The sequence below is a fragment of the Chlorocebus sabaeus genome, chromosome 22, assembly GCF_047675955.1.
Source record: "Chlorocebus sabaeus isolate Y175 chromosome 22, mChlSab1.0.hap1, whole genome shotgun sequence".
NCBI classification, from domain to species: Eukaryota; Metazoa; Chordata; class Mammalia; order Primates; family Cercopithecidae; genus Chlorocebus; species Chlorocebus sabaeus.
The window spans coordinates 21,268,320-21,289,041 of record NC_132925.1 but is presented as its reverse complement, the minus strand read 5'-3'; the positions used below and the strand labels follow the sequence as shown (position 1 = coordinate 21,289,041).

At 35.8% G+C, this 20,722-nt stretch overlaps 1 protein-coding gene across 7 annotated transcripts in view; it reads left to right on the top strand.

Annotated features, from left to right (window-relative positions):
* Positions 1 to 20,722, top strand: part of SENP7 (SUMO specific peptidase 7) — a 192,239-nt gene that overhangs the window by 134,469 nt on the left and 37,048 nt on the right. For all 7 annotated transcript variants that reach the window (XM_007985973.3, XM_007985977.3, XM_007985976.3 and 4 more), the window contains 5 exons: positions 2,510 to 2,628; positions 12,366 to 12,547; positions 13,620 to 13,959; positions 15,362 to 15,519; positions 18,445 to 18,591. In XM_007985973.3, coding sequence (XP_007984164.3) covers positions 2,510 to 2,628; positions 12,366 to 12,547; positions 13,620 to 13,959; positions 15,362 to 15,519; positions 18,445 to 18,591 — 946 coding nt within the window. The remainder of the gene's footprint in view (positions 1 to 2,509; positions 2,629 to 12,365; positions 12,548 to 13,619; positions 13,960 to 15,361; positions 15,520 to 18,444; positions 18,592 to 20,722) is intronic.

Sequence of the window (20,722 nt, the reverse complement as noted above, 5' to 3'; positions counted from 1 at the left end):
GGGCATACCATCATGCCTAGTTAATTATTAAATTGTGTGTGTGTGTGTGTGTGTGTGTGTAGGCGTTATGTTCTCCAGGCTGTTCTTGAACTTCTGGCCTCAAGCAATCCTCACTCAGCCTCTCAAGTAGCTGAGATTACAGGCGTCAACTACCGTGCTCAGCCATAAGTTTTTAATTTTAATGAATTCAGATTTATCTTTGTTGTTGACTGTGTTTTTGTTGTTATATCCAGTAAATCACTGCCAAATCTGAAGTCATAAAGATTTCCCCTATGTATTCTTCTAAGAGTTTTATAGTTTTCTGCCTTATATTTAGGTGTTTGATCCATTTTGAGTTAATTTTTGTAGATGGTGTTAGATAACCATCCAACTTCTTCCTTTTGCATATGACTATCCTTTGTTCACAGCACCCTTTATTGAAAAGACTGTCCCTTCCCTATTGAATGGTTTCAGCATCCTTGTAAAAAATCTTTTGAGCATATATTTGAAAATTTGTTACTGGGTTCTGTTTTCTGTTTCTATAGTCGATATGTCTCTATTCTAGTACCACACTATTTTAATACATTTTTATAATTTTAAAATATATTTGCTTGAGTATTTAAAAAATTTCTTAGAATTTTGTCACACTGGAAAATATTTATTTTGAGCTTTTATTACATTTACTTGAATAATGTGAATGTTTATATTTCTTGTTCAGGAACTTGGGTGTTTCCAGTCCATTCATTTCCTTTTCTTATAAGAGGATGGAAGCTAACAGTGTTTGAACATTGCTATCCTTATCTTTAAACATATGACTTTCCACCATGTGTAGTTTAGAACCAGATTGTCATATTCTGCAAAAAACTGTTATTTGGATCGAGATTATATGACAGATGTGTTTGGCTTCACTGTGTGTGCATTTGAATCATATGACACTACCTTTTGAAAATACTTATTCATTTTTATTTTTGATTTCGTGACAACTACTTAATGCTTGGCATTTGGTCAAGAAAATCTTCTATTAAAAGTCTTTTTTCTACAACCATATAACTTTTAAAGTGGTTTACATGTGAAATCTTATTTTGTTTTTCAATGTTCATTGTGCTAGAAAAACAAGGACTATCATACTGTTTGCTTCTTACATCAGGGGAAACATAAGTACCTAAGCATCTTTTTAGATCATCTTTTAGGTCACATTCTATTTTTGTTTATAGTGACTGTAGTGATAATTCTTTCAGGGAGAACAAAATTTTTTTGACTTCTCTTTTGGTTTTCATTTTCAGTAAACAAAACTCTATGGTATAAATTTGCTTAGATGCCCTTATTCTTCAAGAATAATTCTTGAGAGTTAAGGAGTGGAATGATTTGACTCAGTCAGAACCTCTTTGCAAGTGAAATTGGCTCACCCTTATGATTTTGATTATTTGGCCTTTTAATTTCCAATCTGAAAATAAAGAAAATTATACCAAAATAAATATGAAAATGAGCAGTGTAATAGCACCTATAACCCTTTCTTTAACTATGACACTACACTGGTGATGTTCGGATACTGTAGCTTTTTTTTATTTGTAAGTCATTTTTACCCTTCCAAATAATTCTCTCAAAACAAAGAAGCATTATGTGCTATTGGTCTTTATAGTCCTTGTTTTAGACTTACATTAGCTGCCTTAGATGTAAATATATATTTTTAAATTATGAAATACTTTAAATACGCACATAAGTATAGAGAATGATATTCCAATATATATCACTCAGATTTGACCAATATAATTCCTATTTTTTCAGATTTAAATTTGTTTTTAAAGAAGTATTATAGAAAGTTGAAAACTTACTTATTTTATATTCCCTGATTCTAATACTCTCCCTCTTTAGAGTTCTCTACTATCCAAATAGGCTTGAATCCTTCCAGTCTAAATTTTTATATTTTGTTTCATATGTATGCACTTACACATTATAGTATGTTTTGTATTTCTGAATTTTTATTAGCAATAACATTGTGACTGTCATTCCAAAATTTGCTATTTTACCAGTACCTTAGACTTTAAATCATTTTTTCTGTAGGTAAAATTTATTACCACATACTATTGAAAATTTGTACCATACTTACTTTTGGATATATGAACCATGCTTGAAATATATTAACATTCAGCTTTGGCTTATAATTGTTTGACTATACATAGATTTGATTATTGAGGTACTTGTGTCCTTGGAATTTTACTTTTTAAACCTAACTTTTTTGATATTGTATAGTATTACTCTTTTGCTCATTTTGCGTGTGCACAGTCCTCCAATGTTGATATCTCGTTTTTTTTTTTCTCCCAAAACACACATGGGGAGTTTAAAAGTAGAAAAGGGAGGATAACTTATTTCTTAAATCTGAGTTCAATTTTTTCTTTTTACTACCCAGCTCTTACAGTCTGCCATGTGGGACTGTGTTTCTAATCTGTTGGATTTTTAAATACATGATAGTTGGCTTCTAAATTCATTTGGGCTTTATTAGAATTGAGTATAATACAATTCTCTTTTGCAGGGGCTCACAACGAAGTAAGACAGCAGATGACAATTCTGTGAAGCAGGCTGCGCACAATAAAGAAAAACGAAGAAAGGATGATGACATTTCTCTTTTAATGTCTGATACTCAGCCTAAAGGTTTGTGAACCTTAGAAAACTGTTGGAATTTGAATTTTTGCTTATTGTATTAATTTTTGTTATAAAGAAATTATTTTTATTTTTATTTTTTTTAAAATTTATTTATTATTATTATACTTTAAGTTGTAGGGTACATGTGCACAACGTGCAGGTTTGTTACATATGTATACTTGTGCCATGTTGGTGTGCTGCACCCATCAACTCGTCATTTACATCAGGTATAACTCCCAGTGCAATCCCTCCCCCCCCCCATGATAGGCCCCGGTGTGTGATGTTCCCCTTCCCGAGTCCAAGTGGTCTCATTGTTCAGTTCCCACCTATGAGTGAGAACATGCGGTGTTTGGTTTTCTGTTCTTGTGATAGTTTGCTAAGAATGATGGTTTCCAGCTGCATCCATGTCCCTACAAAGGACACAAACTCATCCTTTTTTATGGCTGCATAGTATTCCATGGTGTATATGTGCCACATTTTCTTAATCCAATCTGTCACTGATGGACATTTGGGTTGATTCCAAGTCTTTGCTATTGTGAATAGTGCTGCAGTAAACATACGTGTGCATGTGTCCTTATAGCAGCATAATTTATAATCCTTTGGGTATATACCCAGTAATGGGATGGCTGGGTCATATGGTACATCTAGTTCTAGATCCTTGAGGAATCGCCATACTGTTTTCCATAATGGTTGAACTAGTTTACAATCCCACCAACAGTGTAAAAGTGTTCCTATTTCTCCACATCCTCTCCAGCACCTGTTGTTTCCTGACTTTTGAATGATCGCCATTCTAACTGGTGTGAGATGGTATCTCATTGTGGTTTTGATTTGCATTTCTCTGATGGCCAGTGATGATGAGCATTTTTTCATGTGTCTGTTGGCTGTATGAATGTCTTCTTTTGAGAACTGTCTGTTCATATCCTTTGCCCACTTTTCGATGGGGTTGTTTGTTTTTTTCTTGTAAATTTGTTTGAGTTCTTTGTAGGTTCTGGATATTAGCCCTTTGTCAGATGAGTAGATTGCAAAAATTTTCTCCCATTCTGTAGGTTGCCTGTTCACTCTGATGGTAGTTTCTTTTGCTGTGCAGAAGCTCTTTAGTTTAATGAGATCCCATTTGTCAATTTTGGCTTTTGCTGCCGTTGCTTTTGGTGTTTTAGACATGAAGTCTTTGCCCATGCCTATGTCCTGAATGGTACTACCTAGGTTTTCCTCTAGGATTTTTATGGTATTAGGTCTAACATTTAAGTCTCTAATCCATCTTGAATTAATTTTCGTATAAGGAGTAAGGAAAGGATCCAGTTTCAGCTTTCTACTTATGGCTAGCCAATTTTCCCGGCACCATTTATTAAATAGGGAATCCTTTCCCCATTTCTTGTTTCTCTCAGGTTTGTCAAAGATCAGATGGCTGTAGATGTGTGGTATTATTTCTGAGGACTCTGTTCTGTTCCATTGGTCTATATCTCTGTTTTGGTACCAGTACCATGCTGTTTTGGTTACTGTAGCCTTGTAGTATAGTTTGAAGTCAGGTAGCGTGATGCCTCCAGCTTTGTTCTTTTGACTTAGGATTGTCTTGGAGATGCGGGCTCTTTTTTGGTTCCATATGAACTTTAAAGCAGTTTTTTCCAATTCTGTGAAGAAGCTCATTGGTAGCTTGATGGGGATGGCATTGAATCTATAAATTACCTTGGGCAGTATGGCCATTTTCACGATATTGATTCTTCCTATCCATGAGCATGGTATGTTCTTCCATTTGTTTGTGTCCTCTTTTATTTCACTGAGCAGTGGTTTGTAGTTCTCCTTGAAGAGGTCCTTTACATCCCTTGGAAGTTGGATTCCTAGGTATTTTATTCTCTTTGAAGCAATTGTGAATGGAAGTTCATTCCTGATTTGGCTCTCTGTTTGTCTGTTACTGGTGTATAAGAATGCTTGTGATTTTTGCACATTAATTTTGTATCCTGAGACTTTGCTGAAGTTGCTTATCAGCTTAAGGAGATTTTGGGCTGAGACAATGGGGTTTTCTAAATATACAATCATGTCATCTGCAAACAGGGACAATTTGACTTCTTCTTTTCCTAACTGAATCCCCTTGATTTCTTTCTCTTGCCTGATTGCCCTAGCCAGAACTTCCAACACTATGTTGAATAGGAGTGGTGAGAGAGGGCATCCCTGTCTTGTGCCAGTTTTCAAAGGGAATTTTTCCAGTTTTTGCCCATTCAGTATGATATTGGCTGTGGGTTTGTCATAAATAGCTCTTATGATTTTGAGGTACGTTCCATCAATACCGAATTTATTGAGCGTTTTTAGCATGAAGGGCTGTTGAATTTTGTCAAAAGCCTTTTCTGCATCTATTGAGATAATGATGTGGTTCTTGTCTTTGGTTCTGTTTATATGCTGGATTATGTTTATTGATTTGCGAATGTTGAACCAGCCTTGCATCCCAGGGATGAAGCCCACTTGATCATGGTGGATAAGCTTTTTGATGTGCTGCTGAATCCGGTTTGCCAGTATTTTATTGAGGATTTTTGCATCGATGTTCATCAGGGATATTGGTCTAAAATTCTCTTTTTTTGTTGTGTCTCTGCCAGGCTTTGGTATCAGGATGATGTTGGCCTCATAAAATGAGTTAGGGAGGATTCCCTCTTTTTCTATTGATTGGAATAGTTTCAGAAGGAATGGTACCAACTCCTCCTTGTACCTCTGGTAGAATTCAGCTGTGAATCCATCTGGTCCTGGACTTTTTTTGGTTGGTAGGCTATTAATTATTGCCTCAATTTCAGAGCCTGCTATTGGTCTATTCAGGGATTCAACTTCTTCCTGGTTTAGTCTTGGAAGAGTGTAAGTGTCCAGGAAATTATCCATTTCTTCTAGATTTTCCAGTTTATTTGCGTAGAGGTGTTTATAGTATTCTCTGATGGTAGTTTGTATTTCTGTGGGGTCGGTGGTGATATCCCCTTTATCATTTTTAATTGCGTTGATTTGATTCTTCTCTCTTTTCTTCTTTATTAGTCTTGCTAGTGGTCTGTCAATTTTGTTGATCTTTTCAAAAAACCAACTCCTGGATTCATTGATTTTTTGGAGGGTTTTTTGTGTCTCTATCTCCTTCAGTTCTGCTCTGATCTTAGTTATTTCTTGCCTTCTGCTAGCTTTCGAATGTGTTTGCTCTTGCTTCTCTAGTTCTTTTAATTGCGATGTTAGAGTGTCAATTTTAGATCTTTCCTGCTTTCTCTTGTGGGCATTTAGTGCTATAAATTTCCCTCTACACACTGCTTTAAATGTGTCCCAGAGATTCTGGTATGTTGTATCTTTGTTCTCATTGGTTTCAAAGAACATCTTTATTTCTGCCTTCATTTCGTTATGTACCCAGTAGTCATTCAGGAGCAGGTTGTTCAGTTTCCATGTAGTTGAGCTGTTTTGATTGAGTTTCTTAGTCCTGAGTTCTAGTTTGATTGCACTGTGGTCTGAGAGACAGTTTGTTATAATTTCTGTTCTTGTACATTTGCTGAGGAGTGCTTTACTTCCAATTACGTGGTCAATTTTGGCGTAAGTACGATGTGGTGCTGAGAAGAATGTATATTCTGTTGATTTGGGGTGGAGAGTTCTATAGATGTCTATTAGGTCTGCTTGCTGCAGAGATGAGTTCAATTCCTGGATATCCTTGTTAACTTTCTGTCTCGTTGATCTGTCTAATGTTGACAGTGGAGTGTTGAAGTCTCCCATTATTATTGTATGGGAGTCTAAGTCTCTTTGTAAGTCTCTAAGGACTTGCTTTATGAATCTGGGTGCTCCTGTATTGGGTGCATATATATTTAGGATAGTTAGCTCTTCCTGTTGAATTGATCCCTTTACCATTATGTAATGTCCTTCTTTGTCTCTTTTGATCTTTGATGGTTTAAAGTCTGTTTTATCAGAGACTAGTATTGCAACCCCCGCTTTTTTTTGTTCTCCATTTGCTTGGTAAATCTTCCTCCATCCCTTTATTTTGAGCCTATGTATGTCTCTGCGTGTGAGATGGGTCTCCTGAATACAGCAGAGTGATGGGTCTTGACTCTTTATCCAGTTTGCCAGTCTGTGTCTTTTAATTGGAGCATTTAGTCCATTTACATTTAATGTTAAGATTGTTATGTGTGAACTTGATCCTGCCATTATGATATTAACTGGTTATTTTGCTCGTTAGTTGATGCAGTTTCTTCCTAGCCTTGATGGTCTTTACATTTTGGCATGTTTTTGCAATGGCTGGTACCGGTTGTTCCTTTCCATGTTTAGTGCTTCCTTCAGGGTCTCTTGTAAGGCAGGCCTAGTGGTGACAAAATCTCTAAGCATTTGCTTATCTGTAAAGGATTTTATTTCTCCTTCACTTATGAAACTTAGTTTGGCTGGATATAAAATTCTGGGTTTAAAATTCTTTTCTTTAAGAATGTTGAATATTGGCCCCCACTCTCTTCTGGCTTGAAGAGTTTCTGCCGAGAGATCTGCTGTTAGTCTGATGGGCTTCCCTTTGTGGGTAACCCGACCTTTCTCTCTGGCTGCCCTTAAGATTTTTTCCTTCATTTCAACTTTGGTGAATCTGGCAATTATGTGTCTTGGAGTTGCTCTTCTCGAGGAGTATCTTTGTGGCGTTCTCTGTATTTCCTGGATCTGAATGTTGGCCTGCCCTACTAGGTTGGGGAAGTTCTCCTGGATGATATCCTGAAGAGTGTTTTCCAACTTGGTTCCATTTTCCCCCTCACTTTCAGGCACCCCAAGCAGACGTAGATTTGGTCTTTTTACATAATCCCATACTTCTTGCAGGCTTTGTTCATTTCTTTTTCTTCTTTTTTCTTTTGGTTTCTCTTCTCGCTTCATTTCATTCATTTGATCCTCAATGGCTGACATTCTTTCTTCCAGTTGATCGAGTCGGTTACTGAAGCTTGTGCATTTGTCACGTATTTCTCGTGTCATGGTTTTCGTCTCTTTCATTTCGTTTGTGAGCTTCTCTGCATTAATTACTCTAGCCATCAATTCTTCCACTTTTTTTTCAAGATTTTTAGTTTCTTTGCGCTGGGTATGTAATTCCTCCTTTAGCTCTGAGAAATTTGATGGACTGAAGCCTTCTTCTCTCATCTCGTCTAAGTCATTCTCCGTCCAGCTTTGATCCGTTGCTGGCGATGAGCTGCGCTCCTTTGCCGGGGGAGATGCGCTTTTATTTTTTGAATTTCCAGCTTTTCTGCCCTGCTTTTTCCCCATCTTTGTGGTTTTATCTGCCTCTGGTCTTTGATGATGGTAATGTACTGATGGGGTTTTGGTGTAGGTGTCCTTCCTGTTTGATAGTTTTCCTTCTAACAGTCAGGACCCTCAGCTGTAGGTCTGTTGGAGATTGCTTGAGGTCCACTCCAGACCCTGTTTGCCTGGGTATCAGCAGCAGAGGTTGCAGAAGATAGAATATTTCTGAACAGCGAGTGTACCTGTCTGATTCTTGCTTTGGAAGCTTTCTCTCAGGGGTGTACTCCACCCTGTGAGGTGTGGGGTGTCAGACTGCCCCTAGTGGGGGATGTCTCCCAGTTAGGCTACTCAGGGGTCAGGGACCCACTTGAGCAGGGAGTCTGTCCCTTCTCAGATCTCAACCTCCGTGTTGGGAGATCCACTGCTCTCTTCAAAGCTGTCAGACAGAGTCGTTTGCGTCTGCAGAGCTTTCTGTTGTTATTGTTTACTGTGCCCTGTCCCCAGAGGTGGAGTCTACAGAGACAGGCAGGTTTCCTTGAGCTGCTGTGAGCTCCACCCAGTTCGAGCTTCCCAGCAGCTTTGTTTACCTACTTAAGCCTCAGCAGTGGCGGGCGCCCCTCCCCCAGCCTCGCTGCTGCCTTGCCGGTAGATCACAGACTGCTGTGCTAGCAATGAGGGAGGCTCCGTGGGTGTGGGACCCTCCCGGCCAGGTGTGGGATATGATCTCCTGGTGTGCCTGTCTGCTTAAAGCGCAGTCTTGGGGTGGGAGTTACCTGATTTTCCAGGTGTTGTGTGTCTCAGTTCCCCTGGCTAGGAAAAGGGATTCCCTTCCCCCTTGCGCTTTCCAGGTGAGGCAATGCCTCGCCCTGCTTCAGCTCTCGCTGGTCGGGCTGCAGCAGCTGACCAGCACCGATCGTCTGGCACTCCCCAGTGAGATGAACCCAGTACCTCAGTTGAAAATGCAGAAATCACCGGTCTTCTGTGTTGCTCGCACTGGGAGTTGGAGACTGGAGCTGTTCCTATTCGGCCATCTTGCTCCGCCCCCATAAAGAAATTATTTTATTTTACTTTGAAAGGATATGTGAAAGTAAAGGGAGATTATTTGGCAACACAAAGAAAATTGGTAAACCTTTTATGTAGTATAGTACTCATTTCCAGATTTATTTACTGATCCCAAAAGTTAAATTTTAATATTTTTTTTCTTCTTTGGGGAGACTTGGATATAGCTATGAAGTTATGTTAATTTAGCTATTTCTAAGTGTTGTTTCCATGGATATTAATGTTACTGCTAACTGGGTTTTTATTATTAGCTTATCACTGTCTGTTCGCCTACCATGAAATACATTCTCTATTCATTAGAATTTCTCTCAACTTTAGGAGGATGCCAAACAAGCCACTATTAGCAAATTTGGAGGTAAATACTTCCTAGACTTGGGCAAATTTTTTGTAGGCCTCCTTGCATATATAGGATTTATGATTTGACTTCTTTTTCTTGTTTGTCTCTCTTTCAAGAATTACAAATATTTTACTGATACTTGGAGAAAAACAATTTTACATTATTTATTTGTGAAACTAACACCTTCAGGGGTCTGTTGGATTATTGATAGCTTCGAATGTTTGTTGAGGTCTCTTTCTTGCTTGCTTGCTTTCTTGCTTTTCTCTTTTTCTTTTTCTTTTTAAGACAGGGCCTTACTCTGTCACCCAGGCTGGAGTACAGTGGCATGATCACACATGATCACAGCCCACTTCAGCCTCTGTCTCCCGGGCTCAAGTGATCCTCCCACGTCAGCCTCTTGAGTAGTTGAGACTGTAGTCATGCACCACCATGCCTGGCTCATTTTTTGTATTTTGCAGAGACAGGATCTTGCCATGTTGCCCAGATGGTCTCAAACTCCTGGGCTCCAGCGATCTGCCTGCCTTGGCCTCCCAAAGTGCTGGGATTATAGGCATGAGCCACCACGCTTGGCCACTATTTTAGTTTTGAGTGATTTCATAAGTTATTCATAATACAAAGAAGTCTTTTAACGGCACTATGCAAAAATTCATTGCACTTCATTTGGAGCACAGCTATTTAAAGATTCTTTTCAGTTGCCTTTTTAATACAAAAAATTTTTTAATGAAACTAGACTAATAACTTATATTTGTACAAGAAACCGGCTGAAACTCTTATAAAGGCAGTCTTTGGAGAATGTGCTGTGACTTTGTACAGACAAGCTTCCAATTAGTCACTGTCAATGTATAATGAAAAGCATTTATTTTCTTTTAAACTGTACTTTCTTAGAAATAATTACAGTATTCAACCTACCAAAGATGGAAAATATTTGAAAAAACTTCAATAATACAATAATAAATAATACAATAATAAAAAATATGTATAACAACTATTTACATAACATTTGTGTTGTATTGGATATTATAAGTAATCTAGAGATTATTTAAGCTATATAGGAGAATGTATATAGGTTATATGCAAATACTATACCTTTAGGGGCTTATGGATCCATGGATTTTGGTATCCTGGGTCCCTGGGACCAATCCCTTGAGGATACTGAGGGATGACTGTATTGATTACCAAGTAAAAATATAACTAATTGTACAAGTGGGCTCATTTCAGATACTATGAAGACAAAGATTCCTACTCTACCCAGGAAAGCAGTAGTCCTCACATTGACATGAATAAAATACTTTCTGGTTTGTACCCAGGAGTATTACCTCAAGGTCACAGTGGCATTTTAGACATGCATCAGGGAAAAGTACATGACAAAAGAAACATTTTTTAGTTTTTCAGTATCCCTGAAGGTACCACCACTGGTAGGGAAAGTGTTTCTAATAAAATTAGCTATCAGATCTTTATAAAAGCAAAGTTTACTCTCCTACATCTGATACCAGTCATTAAAAAAAAAAAAAAACCTGTAAATTAATGGAAATTCTGAATTAAACTTTAGGTGCACCATTTTTTTCTGTAGCACATTAAGTTTGCCTTGTGGAATTTGCTTTCACCAACATAATACCTTGGAAATACTTAACTATTCTTTTGTTTAAAGGATTTTGTCACCTTTTTAGTTTTATATGCTAGTAATATTTGCAGGTTAAATTATATATGATGCAGCTGTAATCCTATTTTTACAATATTTCATTTTATATAATAAAGTTACTCATTTTTCCATGAGACAGGCTTGACCGATGTGCAAATAATAAATTCTTTAAAAGAAAATTCCTGTATAACCCAAGTTTTTCTCAAGCCCCTTTCCTTTCATGAGTCATTTTACTGTAGTATAATATTTATTTTTAGAAATTATAGTTTGATATGTTGTGTGTAGAAATTGTATTAGACCACTTTTATAGTTTACAATATTACATATAAAATTTAATGTGCTGTCCTAAATATTGTGTTGATGATTTGGAGGGAGTTTTATTTTCCTTAGGGAGTGAGTAAGGTGTTTTCTCTGGAAATTGAAAGGTTATTGACCCTCTCGAAATTTTTACCCTCAATCCCATTCGAGTGCCTTCCTTTAAGTAATGTCAAAGACAGATTATCATGAATATTAGTTATTAGGAATTGTTGAAGCTACAGTAAAAGCAAGAATAGTTCGAAGAGAAGATGTGTAGTATTGAAGAACGTTCCATGAATGGAGAAGTCAGGCCAGTAAGATGAATTGAAAATTGTGAATTAAAGGCAACTGCTTTGTGACTTGCTGTGCACAAACTTGGAGTTGGTACTTGTATGACATAGATTCAGAAAGCAAAATAATTCAGGATAACTTTTAGTTAATTAGGTGGAAACTTTTGGAAGGTATTTTTGTACAGTACATGTATTTGATAAATAGTATTTTTAGTAATGATTGGCATGAGTTTCAAAATGATTTCTTGTTGACTTAAAACAGGATGTACTTCTCTAGAATGATGGATTTATTGGAGATTTAAAATGACAGGGTCTTGATTATTGAGTAAATTGGAGATTTAAAATGACAGGGTCTTGATTATTGGTAAGTAAATTGGTAACCTTGTGAATGATCACATATTATAGCCAACTACAGAGCAAAGGTATTTTGGCTCCTTTTAAAGAGCAGCAATCAACACTCTTTCAAATTGTAGTCCCTTTCCACTAAAAATATGTTATTTATGTAAATTACATTTTAAAAGACTAGTTTATAAAGTCACATTGAATTATCAAACTTTAAGACGTGAATTTTCTAGATTTTAATAAGACCTCCCCTTTTTTGATAGTACAACCAAATTCATTTATAGCAAATGGAAAAACAGTTTGGTGGCTTTGCTTTGGCTACAATGAAAAAAGATATTTCTTCTTTATGTATTTTTCTCACCTCACAACTATTGTATAATGAACATTTACTTTGTGTATACCAATTAAAATAGGGCATGCCTTTACCTTCATCCAGTGTCAGTATGAGAATTTAACAGTATATTTCTATTTGAATGAGCTTTGGAAGTTGTATAGCAATTTTGATGATGTTTCTTCGAGCTCTTCTAAAAGAGATTCTCTCTATACTTTTTTGTCCATATTTATGCTTCATTTGTTTTTTAAGACCTTAACAGTGGAAGTAGAGGTTGTGATCATCTCGAGCAGGAAAGCAGAAACAAGGCTGTTAAATATTCTGATTCAAAAATGGAACCCACTCTGATTTCCAGGAAGACAAAGAGAAGGCTTAGAAATAATTTACCTGATTCCCAAAATTGTGCTTCTTTGGATAAGTCAACAGAACAGACAGTAAGTAGAGGTATTTAGATATTATAGGAAATTATTTCATGCTATGATAAAAATGAGTTGACTGTGGCCAAATAATGTTCCTCTAGCTTTCAGCTTTTATTATCAGATTTCTTTCTTTTTTTTTTTTTGGTTCACTGTTAGCTTTATTATTAAAAAACAATTTTAAATGTAACTTTTCTCGGTGATACAGAGTTATTGGAACACATTTCAAATATTATGAATGATTAAAAAAGTTAAAATTGCTCCTTTTCTTGTATCACTCTTTCCTTAGTAGTTTGTTGTACATCCTTTAGACTTTTCTTTTTCTTTATTTCAGCCAAATACAATTCATACTGTCTAATCACTTGCTTTTTTTGGTTTGCTCTATAAAATTATTATTAGATTTATTTTATCAGTAGCAATTCACTTATCAAATTCTTTAAGCTTCTGTTTATCTAGAGTTTAGGGAATTTATTGTAAGTAAAGAATTACCATATTAAATACATACATTTTGTATTTTCAAAGACTAAGTATATAAATAGCAATAAAACAGTAAGACAGCTTTTCAATTTCTTTGATCCATAAATCATTTCAGGATCTTGTAATGTTTTTGGGTTGTAATTATAAGCATGATTTAGATTTATACAGTAGATGAGATACTGAAGGCAATGATTGATTTTCATAATTTTCAATGTTGTTATATTTTTAATTAAAAATTTTTTTTTACCAAAGTAATTTTACCAAAGTAGTCACATTGGCATTATTACTTTTGCAAAATAAAAATACGTAAATACATCTTCTCATTCCAAAGTTGACTTAGATCGTGGGAGACTGTCTGACAAAGCATTTGTAATGATGGAAATCTCCCAATTTCACCTTTTAAAAAATTATCAGGCATCAGATTGGACAGATCAAACCCCATATCTTTATACTTGGGAGACATTGGCAAGTATAATGTGGTATAATTGTTTAGTTTTCTATCCATGTAGTTACAGAAGTGATACAATATTTTTACTTTTTTTTAGAAATTTAAAAATGGTTTAAGCAAGCCAAATTTGAAAAATGCTATTTTTTTCTATGTGTTTATATTTAGAAAAAACAAGAAGATGACTCAACAATATCCACTGAGTTTGAAAAGTCAAGTGAAAACTGTCATCAGGATCAAAAACTGCCTGAAGAAATTACAACTAAACCTACAAAAAGTGATTTTACTAAACTATCCTCACTTAACAGTCAGGAGTTGACTTTGAGTAACACCACCAAAAGTGCCTCTGCCTGTTCAACCACTGAAACTGTTGAGAACTCTAATTCCATTGATACTGTGGGGATTCCTTCCCTGGTTGAGAAGGATGAGAATGAGTTGAATACAATAGAAAAGCCTATTCTAAGAGGACATAATGAAGGGAACCAATCATTGATCTCAGCTGAACCAAGTAAGTGACAGGAGGATTATAAAGCTACTTAATTTCCTCTGCTTCACTTAGTTGTTTTTTTCTTCCTCTTGAACAAATTTGGCTAAGGCCATAAGCTGTTTATGACATCATTGTGGAATATATTAACTTTAGGGAAAAAAGGCTTGGGGTTTGGAGTTTCCTTCATGAGTTTTAAAATATCGGTTTAGGTAAACTAATGGAGGACTTGAAAACAGAAGTAATTTTTTCTTAGATTAGTACATAGTAATCTCACTCAGTAGTTTTAAAATAGATTCTTTAAGGACCATCATTAATGTCATTTGGTTGATGAAGTATGCAGAGTTTAAGTGCTATCTAATTATTATCATTAATTTTGATTTAATCAGCTTCTGAGTAGTTGATGCCGTCACATGGTACAAAGAAATTCCAAAGGTTTTAAAGGATCTCCAGCGAATAGTCTCCCACATCTTCCCCTAGTTATTAATTTCCCATTCCTTGAAGCAATTCATGTAACAGGACTTAAGGTACAATTTAGAGTGATGGCACAATACACTGTGAGAACTAGCATTTGTTCCTCCTCATGGCTTTATCCATTTTTAAACATCTTTATTCTTTAGAAGGTAAGGGTGCAGGTAACTGCTGAATAATTGCACTGATATGGAGTCATTGTCTATAACTACTGTAAATCAGATAACAAATGATAGGCCTGTTTCTAAATTGAATAAATTTAGGTGATTAAGTTTAACAGGATTATTAAAAATAAATTGCAATAATTACACAGTTCTTTTTTTTTTGAGACAGAGGCTCGCTCTGTGAGCTAGGCTAGAGTGCAGTGGTGCGATTTCGACTCACTGCAGCCTCCCCCTCCTGGGCTCAAGTAATTCTCCTTCATCAGCCTCCTGAGTAGCTGGGATTACAGGAATGCACCACCACGCCTGGCTAATTTTTGTATTTTTGCTAGAGACAGGGTTTCACCATATTGGCCAGGCTGATCTTGAACTTCTGACCTCAGGGAATCCACCCACCTCAGCCTCCCAAAGTGCTGGGATTATAGGAGTGAGCCACTGCACCCAACTGAAAGTTCTTTTTTTGATACGTGATTGTTACACGTTTGAAATACATTTTTCGGCTGGGCTCAGTGACCCATTCCTATAATCCCAGGACTTTGGGAGGCTGAGGCAGGAGGATCACCTGAGGTCAGGAGTTTGAGACCAGTCTGACAAACATGCTGAAACCCTGCCTCTACTAAAAACACAAAAATTCGCTGGGCGTGGTGGCGGATGCCTGTAATTCCAGCTACTCAGGAGGCTGAGGCAGGAGAATTGCCTGAGCCCGGGAGGCAGAGGTTGCAGTGAGCCAAGATGGGGAGACTGTGTCTCAAAAAAATAAAAAGAATAAAAATACATTTTTCTTTTCCTCTTAGTTGTTGTTTCCAGTGATGAAGAAGGACCTGTTGAGCATAAAAGTTCAGAAATTCTTAAGTTACAATCTAAGCAAGACCATGAGACAACTAATGAAAATGAGAGTACTTCTGAATCAGCATTGTCAGAACTACCGTTGATTTCACGTGAATCTGTACAGGTAATTTATTTCTGTCTTCTCCCAGATTAACAATGAAATATACACTATTGGTTAATGACTGTTACTTGTTTTATCAAGCTGAATATTGTAATGAAAATTAGAAATTTTCTTAGTTTGAATTTTGAGACAACTTTTATAGTAGTTTGAATGAAATATGTAGTTGTCTTTATTTTGAAATGAAAAGATTATACCATTTTTTTCTGGTGATTTATATTTTTTCAGTCTAAATATTCTATTACTTGAATATTTTTCTTTTTTTCTGGCTTTCATTGGACATTTCACTAACATTTTGTAGAATTAAAAACATTTTCTAGTATTTATATGTCTGGTCTTGGAGTATTATGGCTACTTAGAATTACTCCTTTTCCTCACATATTACGAAGGCAGTATGATATAGAGGAAAGAATATGGCTTTGGGGATATAGGTCAGAAACCTGTCAAATTTGGTAAGTCCTCTGCCTCTTCATTCTTATAGAAAATAATAAATGGAAGTGTGTTAGTTTAGTATCAGTCAATTAATTCAGTCCTTTGAAGAGAGTAGGTCTAAAATAAGGTTCAAAACATTTTTTATCAGTATTCGTTCGTTCTTTCTTTCTTTTTGAGACAGGGTCTTGCCCTGTCACCCAGGCTGGAGTGCAGTGGCATGATCATGGCTCACTGCAGCCTCAACCTCTTGGGCTCACGCAGTCCTCTCATTCAGCTTCTCAAATAGCTGGGACCATAGGCTCGTGCCAGCATGCCCGGCTAGTGTTTTTAAAATATATATTATTTTTAGACATGAGGGTCTCCCTGTGTTGTCCAGGCTGGTCTCTTAACTACTGGGCTCAAGCAATCCTCCTACTTCCACCCCGCAAAGTGCTAGGGTCACATGTGTGAGCTACTGCTCCCAGCTGGTACTCTTTCTTGTTATTAGCCTGTGATTATTCTATTTGTAAGAAAAGATCATTGACCACCAGTGCAGAATTATGGTAAACTTATCTTGTTTTGTTTTGAATAATGTCAGAGGCTGTTATTTTGCAGAGAGTGATGAAGAGTTGGCCCAATCTATGAAAACAGTTTGGTCTGATTATTGTTTCATGGGTATTTGCTTTTGTATTTGGTATTCCACGTAGAAATCACTTCAGCAGCTTTGTTGTGAATTTTTGCAAAAATGTAACCATTTTTGCCAGATTGGGTCAATATCCTACTTGATGGTTTAGTTGCATGTATAATTAAAAGTGTCATTGTTGATAATGAATTTAAACTTACGGAAGAATTAGGCCTTGGCAGGGTATAAATTGACAATGCAGTATGAAATGATCATATTATAAGAAAATAACATATCTTTTAGAATTTACTAAATTCATAATCACAACCAAGCAGCCAATACTGTGGAGATCTACCATAAGGCAGAATGCCACATTTCTATGCTCTCTCTTGTTCCAGTTTTAAATGAATTATGAGAAATATGGATTGGTCATTTTTAGGAGCCAGCTAGTTTTTACCAAATGTGAAGCCCAGTGAGAAATTATTTCTATACCAACTTCTCATTTTATCACTAAAAAAGCCCACAGTTATTTGTCTGACTGATGTTGGAGCTACCTGATTTGATTTGATTGATTTGATTCCCTTTTTTACTTAGGGAATAAGAAGATATTAATAGTATACTAAGCAATAAAACATGAGAATGACAAAGAAATTCAATTAAGCAGGTAAATGGCATTATGAGCTGGGTTTAAAATAATGAGTATGATATGTTTTAGACAAGGATTAGTCACAATTGCTAGAGGTAAGAGGGGAGTGAGTACGTGTTCATAATAATTGCTTTAGTAGTAATCTGGTCATGTGTGGTGTGTTAGGCATAATGTGCAGAGGTTTGGCACATTTGAAAAAGTTGAAAAAGTCATCTGAAAGTAGTGTAAAATTCAGAAGAAACAGTGGGAAAGAGTTGCTGCTGATATTGCTTGGTTTTCTGTTATAATTTAAAAGCAAAGTTATATAGTCACTTGAGTGGAAGTGATATGATTTTTGAGATTTTAGGCAAGTATAAGCCATTTCTGGTCGGTTGTCTTCAAACATAGAGTATATAGATTTGATATAATGGATGGTTCTTAGACACTTACATTCCTTCATGGCGTATTGAAAGTGCAGTAGCACACAGGTGTAAAGATGGGAACAATAGACATTGGAGACTCCAAAAGTAGGGGGGGATGAGGAGAGCCAGGGCCATAAAACTTCCTGTTGGGTATTATGTGGGTGACAGGTTCAATAGAAGCCCAACCCTCAGCATCATGCAATATTATCGTTGTAACAAATCTGCACATGTACCCCCTGAATCTAAAATAAAAAATCTTTAAAGTACAGTAGCTAGAACATTATTTTGGTTAATGGAAAGAGTTTTTATGGTTGAAGTGACACTGGACCTGGAGAGAGAAACCTGCATTTGAATCTCTGTTTTGCTTCTTACAAATCGCATGATTTTGGGCAGGTTGCTTAACCAATCTAAACATCTGTTAACTTTATTTATGAAATGGAAAACTGAAAAACCTGCCTATAGGGTGGTTGTGGGGATTAAAAGAGATCGTATATTTAAAAACTCATTTTAAACAAAAGTACAATATGTGTTTAAAACTTACTTCTGTCAAGTTAAAAATGAATAAAACCTATTAGAGACTATTGGATGTGAAACCATGGCTTTTGATACAGAGGAGTATATATTTCTGGAATTAATTTTGAATTCAGCTATTTAGTGTAATTTTCTCAAAGGTAAGTCATATTTTTTTCAGAAAAAAAATCTAGATAACTATTTCTTCACAGTAAGAACAGTATAAAATTCTTCAAAAATTTACTAATAGTAATTTAAAGAAGAATTTGATGGTGAAAGTCATTTTCAGTATTTATATAATACTTAGAGTTATATGCATTTTATGATTTATTCCTTGTTAGATGTCATCTGAATTATGCCCATATAATCCTGTCATGGAAAACATTTCCAGTATTATGCCTAGTAATGAGATGGATCTACAACTGGATTTTATATTTACTTCTGTTTATATTGGTAAAATTAAAGGAGCTTCTAAAGGTTGTGTTACAGTAAGTATATTTTATTTAATTTTCTTTTAGTTTTGGATCTTGGACAAGGCATTTTAATTTTTTTCCTTTTTTTTTTTCTTAGGACAAATAAGAATAGAATTAAGATTTATTTTATATGGGACACTATGGATATGTTGAAAGTCATTATACCTAATTTGAAATGTGTCTTTAATTCTCCCCTCCTAACATTCTACCTAGTCTGACTACTATAATGAAAATCATGTATGGAAAAAATCACATTTATTGATAATCTTTGGTTTCTAAAAGTTATCTGATGGTAAAGTGAAATTTTTTTCCAGGTATAGTTTGGAACATAAAGAAGAAATCTCATTTTGCCTGTTTAATCAGTTGTAAAATGACTTCTCCAAATTTCTAAATTAGGGATGTCCAGGAACTAATGCTACTCTGTTTTTCTAATTAAAGAAGTACTCCTCCTCACCTACCGTATATGAAAGTGAGACTGGATTCTACTTGATTCTTTCTCTATTTATATATTTTTTTTTGTCAGGGGTACAGAGTCTCATTCTTTTTCGCGGGCAGTGGCGCACTCCACTGATCTTGGCTCACTGCAACCTCCACCTTCTGGATTCAAGCGATTCTTGTGCCTCAGCCTCCCGAGTAGCCAGGACTACAGGTGTGTGGCACCACACCTGGCTAATTTTTATAGTTTTTGGTAGAGACGGAGCTTCACCATGTTTGCCAAGCCGGTCTTGAACTCTTGGCCTCAAGTGATCCGCCCACCTCAGCCTCCCAAAGTGCTGGGATTACAGGCATGAGCCACTGTGCCCAGCCAGTTCTCTATATTTTCTTACTTTTTCTACCTTTTAAAATCCTAATCATCTTTTAAAGCTTCTCTGATATACTGACTCTTCCAGGAAACTTTCCCTGATCCCTCCTTTTCAGACAGAATTAACTTCTCCCTTTGCTGTACACTTGTAACACTTCATTTGTACTTCTAAGATTTATTCTGTGTGTTTTATAATTACTTATATTCTTGTATAAACTTCTCCATTAACCTTTTAAGCTTCTTATGGTGAACAGCCACAGTTTTAGTTCCTTTTATACCTTCCATATATCTACTTAAATGTTTGTCAAAATGACTGTGTCAGATTTAGTAACTCAGGCATTTTTTATAGCAGTTTCATTAATATTTCACTGTGTTAGGGATAGGGCAGAGAATATAAAAATGCTAAGATATGGTTTCTGCTTTCAGGGAACTTTAAATCCAATGGAAGTGACAGACACATATTTACTTTATATTATGGTAAAATGTAAAACAGAAGTATGTACAAGAAGGGTGCATATGGCAATGGATATCTATCAATGTCTGGAGGAATCAGGAAAGGCTTCACAGAGAAAACAGCACATGAATAAGACATGAAGTACCTGTTGTTTACTTGGTAGCCATGCAGACAAAGACCTAATCCTAAATTCTGGGAACTGCAAATAATAGTAGTTTGTGATGTAGTCAACATTGCTTTGAAAGCTCAAGAATGAATTGATTTAAAATTAGTATTTTTTTGGCCACTGGTTTTTACTGATTTGGGCATGTCTGGGGTGATTTTGCAATTCTTTTTCTTTAAGGAATGTTATTCATTTTTTGGGATTTTCTCCCCTATTTTACTTTATTATTTTAATTCAGGCTTACCCAGTTATTTCTGTTGAATTCTTTGTAATGGCAAAAAGTTGGATAATCTAAATATGTGAGAGTAATTAGCCAGCGGGGAGGAAAATCCAATATAAATATTCAACAGTGGACTTTCTATTAATAATGTATTAATTATTATTACACAGTCAGGTGGGCATGTTATGCTCAAAAACCAAGATCAAGCAAAAAACCATAAACAGATTAGTCAAGGAACAATATTACAAACACATATAATCTTGCCTATTTAGAGACAGCTGCCACTCACTGTATAGTATATATCATTGCATATTCTTCATACATATATAGATACATTAAAACCAAGGAATATTACATAATATATACTATTTTGTCACCTACCATAATTTCATTAATTTAATTCTTCCACTTATTTTGGGATATTTGGGTTGTCTTTAAAAATTTTTAATTGTTGGCCATTTCAAATTGTCCCAATATTTTACTATTACAAATAGTAGGGGACTGTAA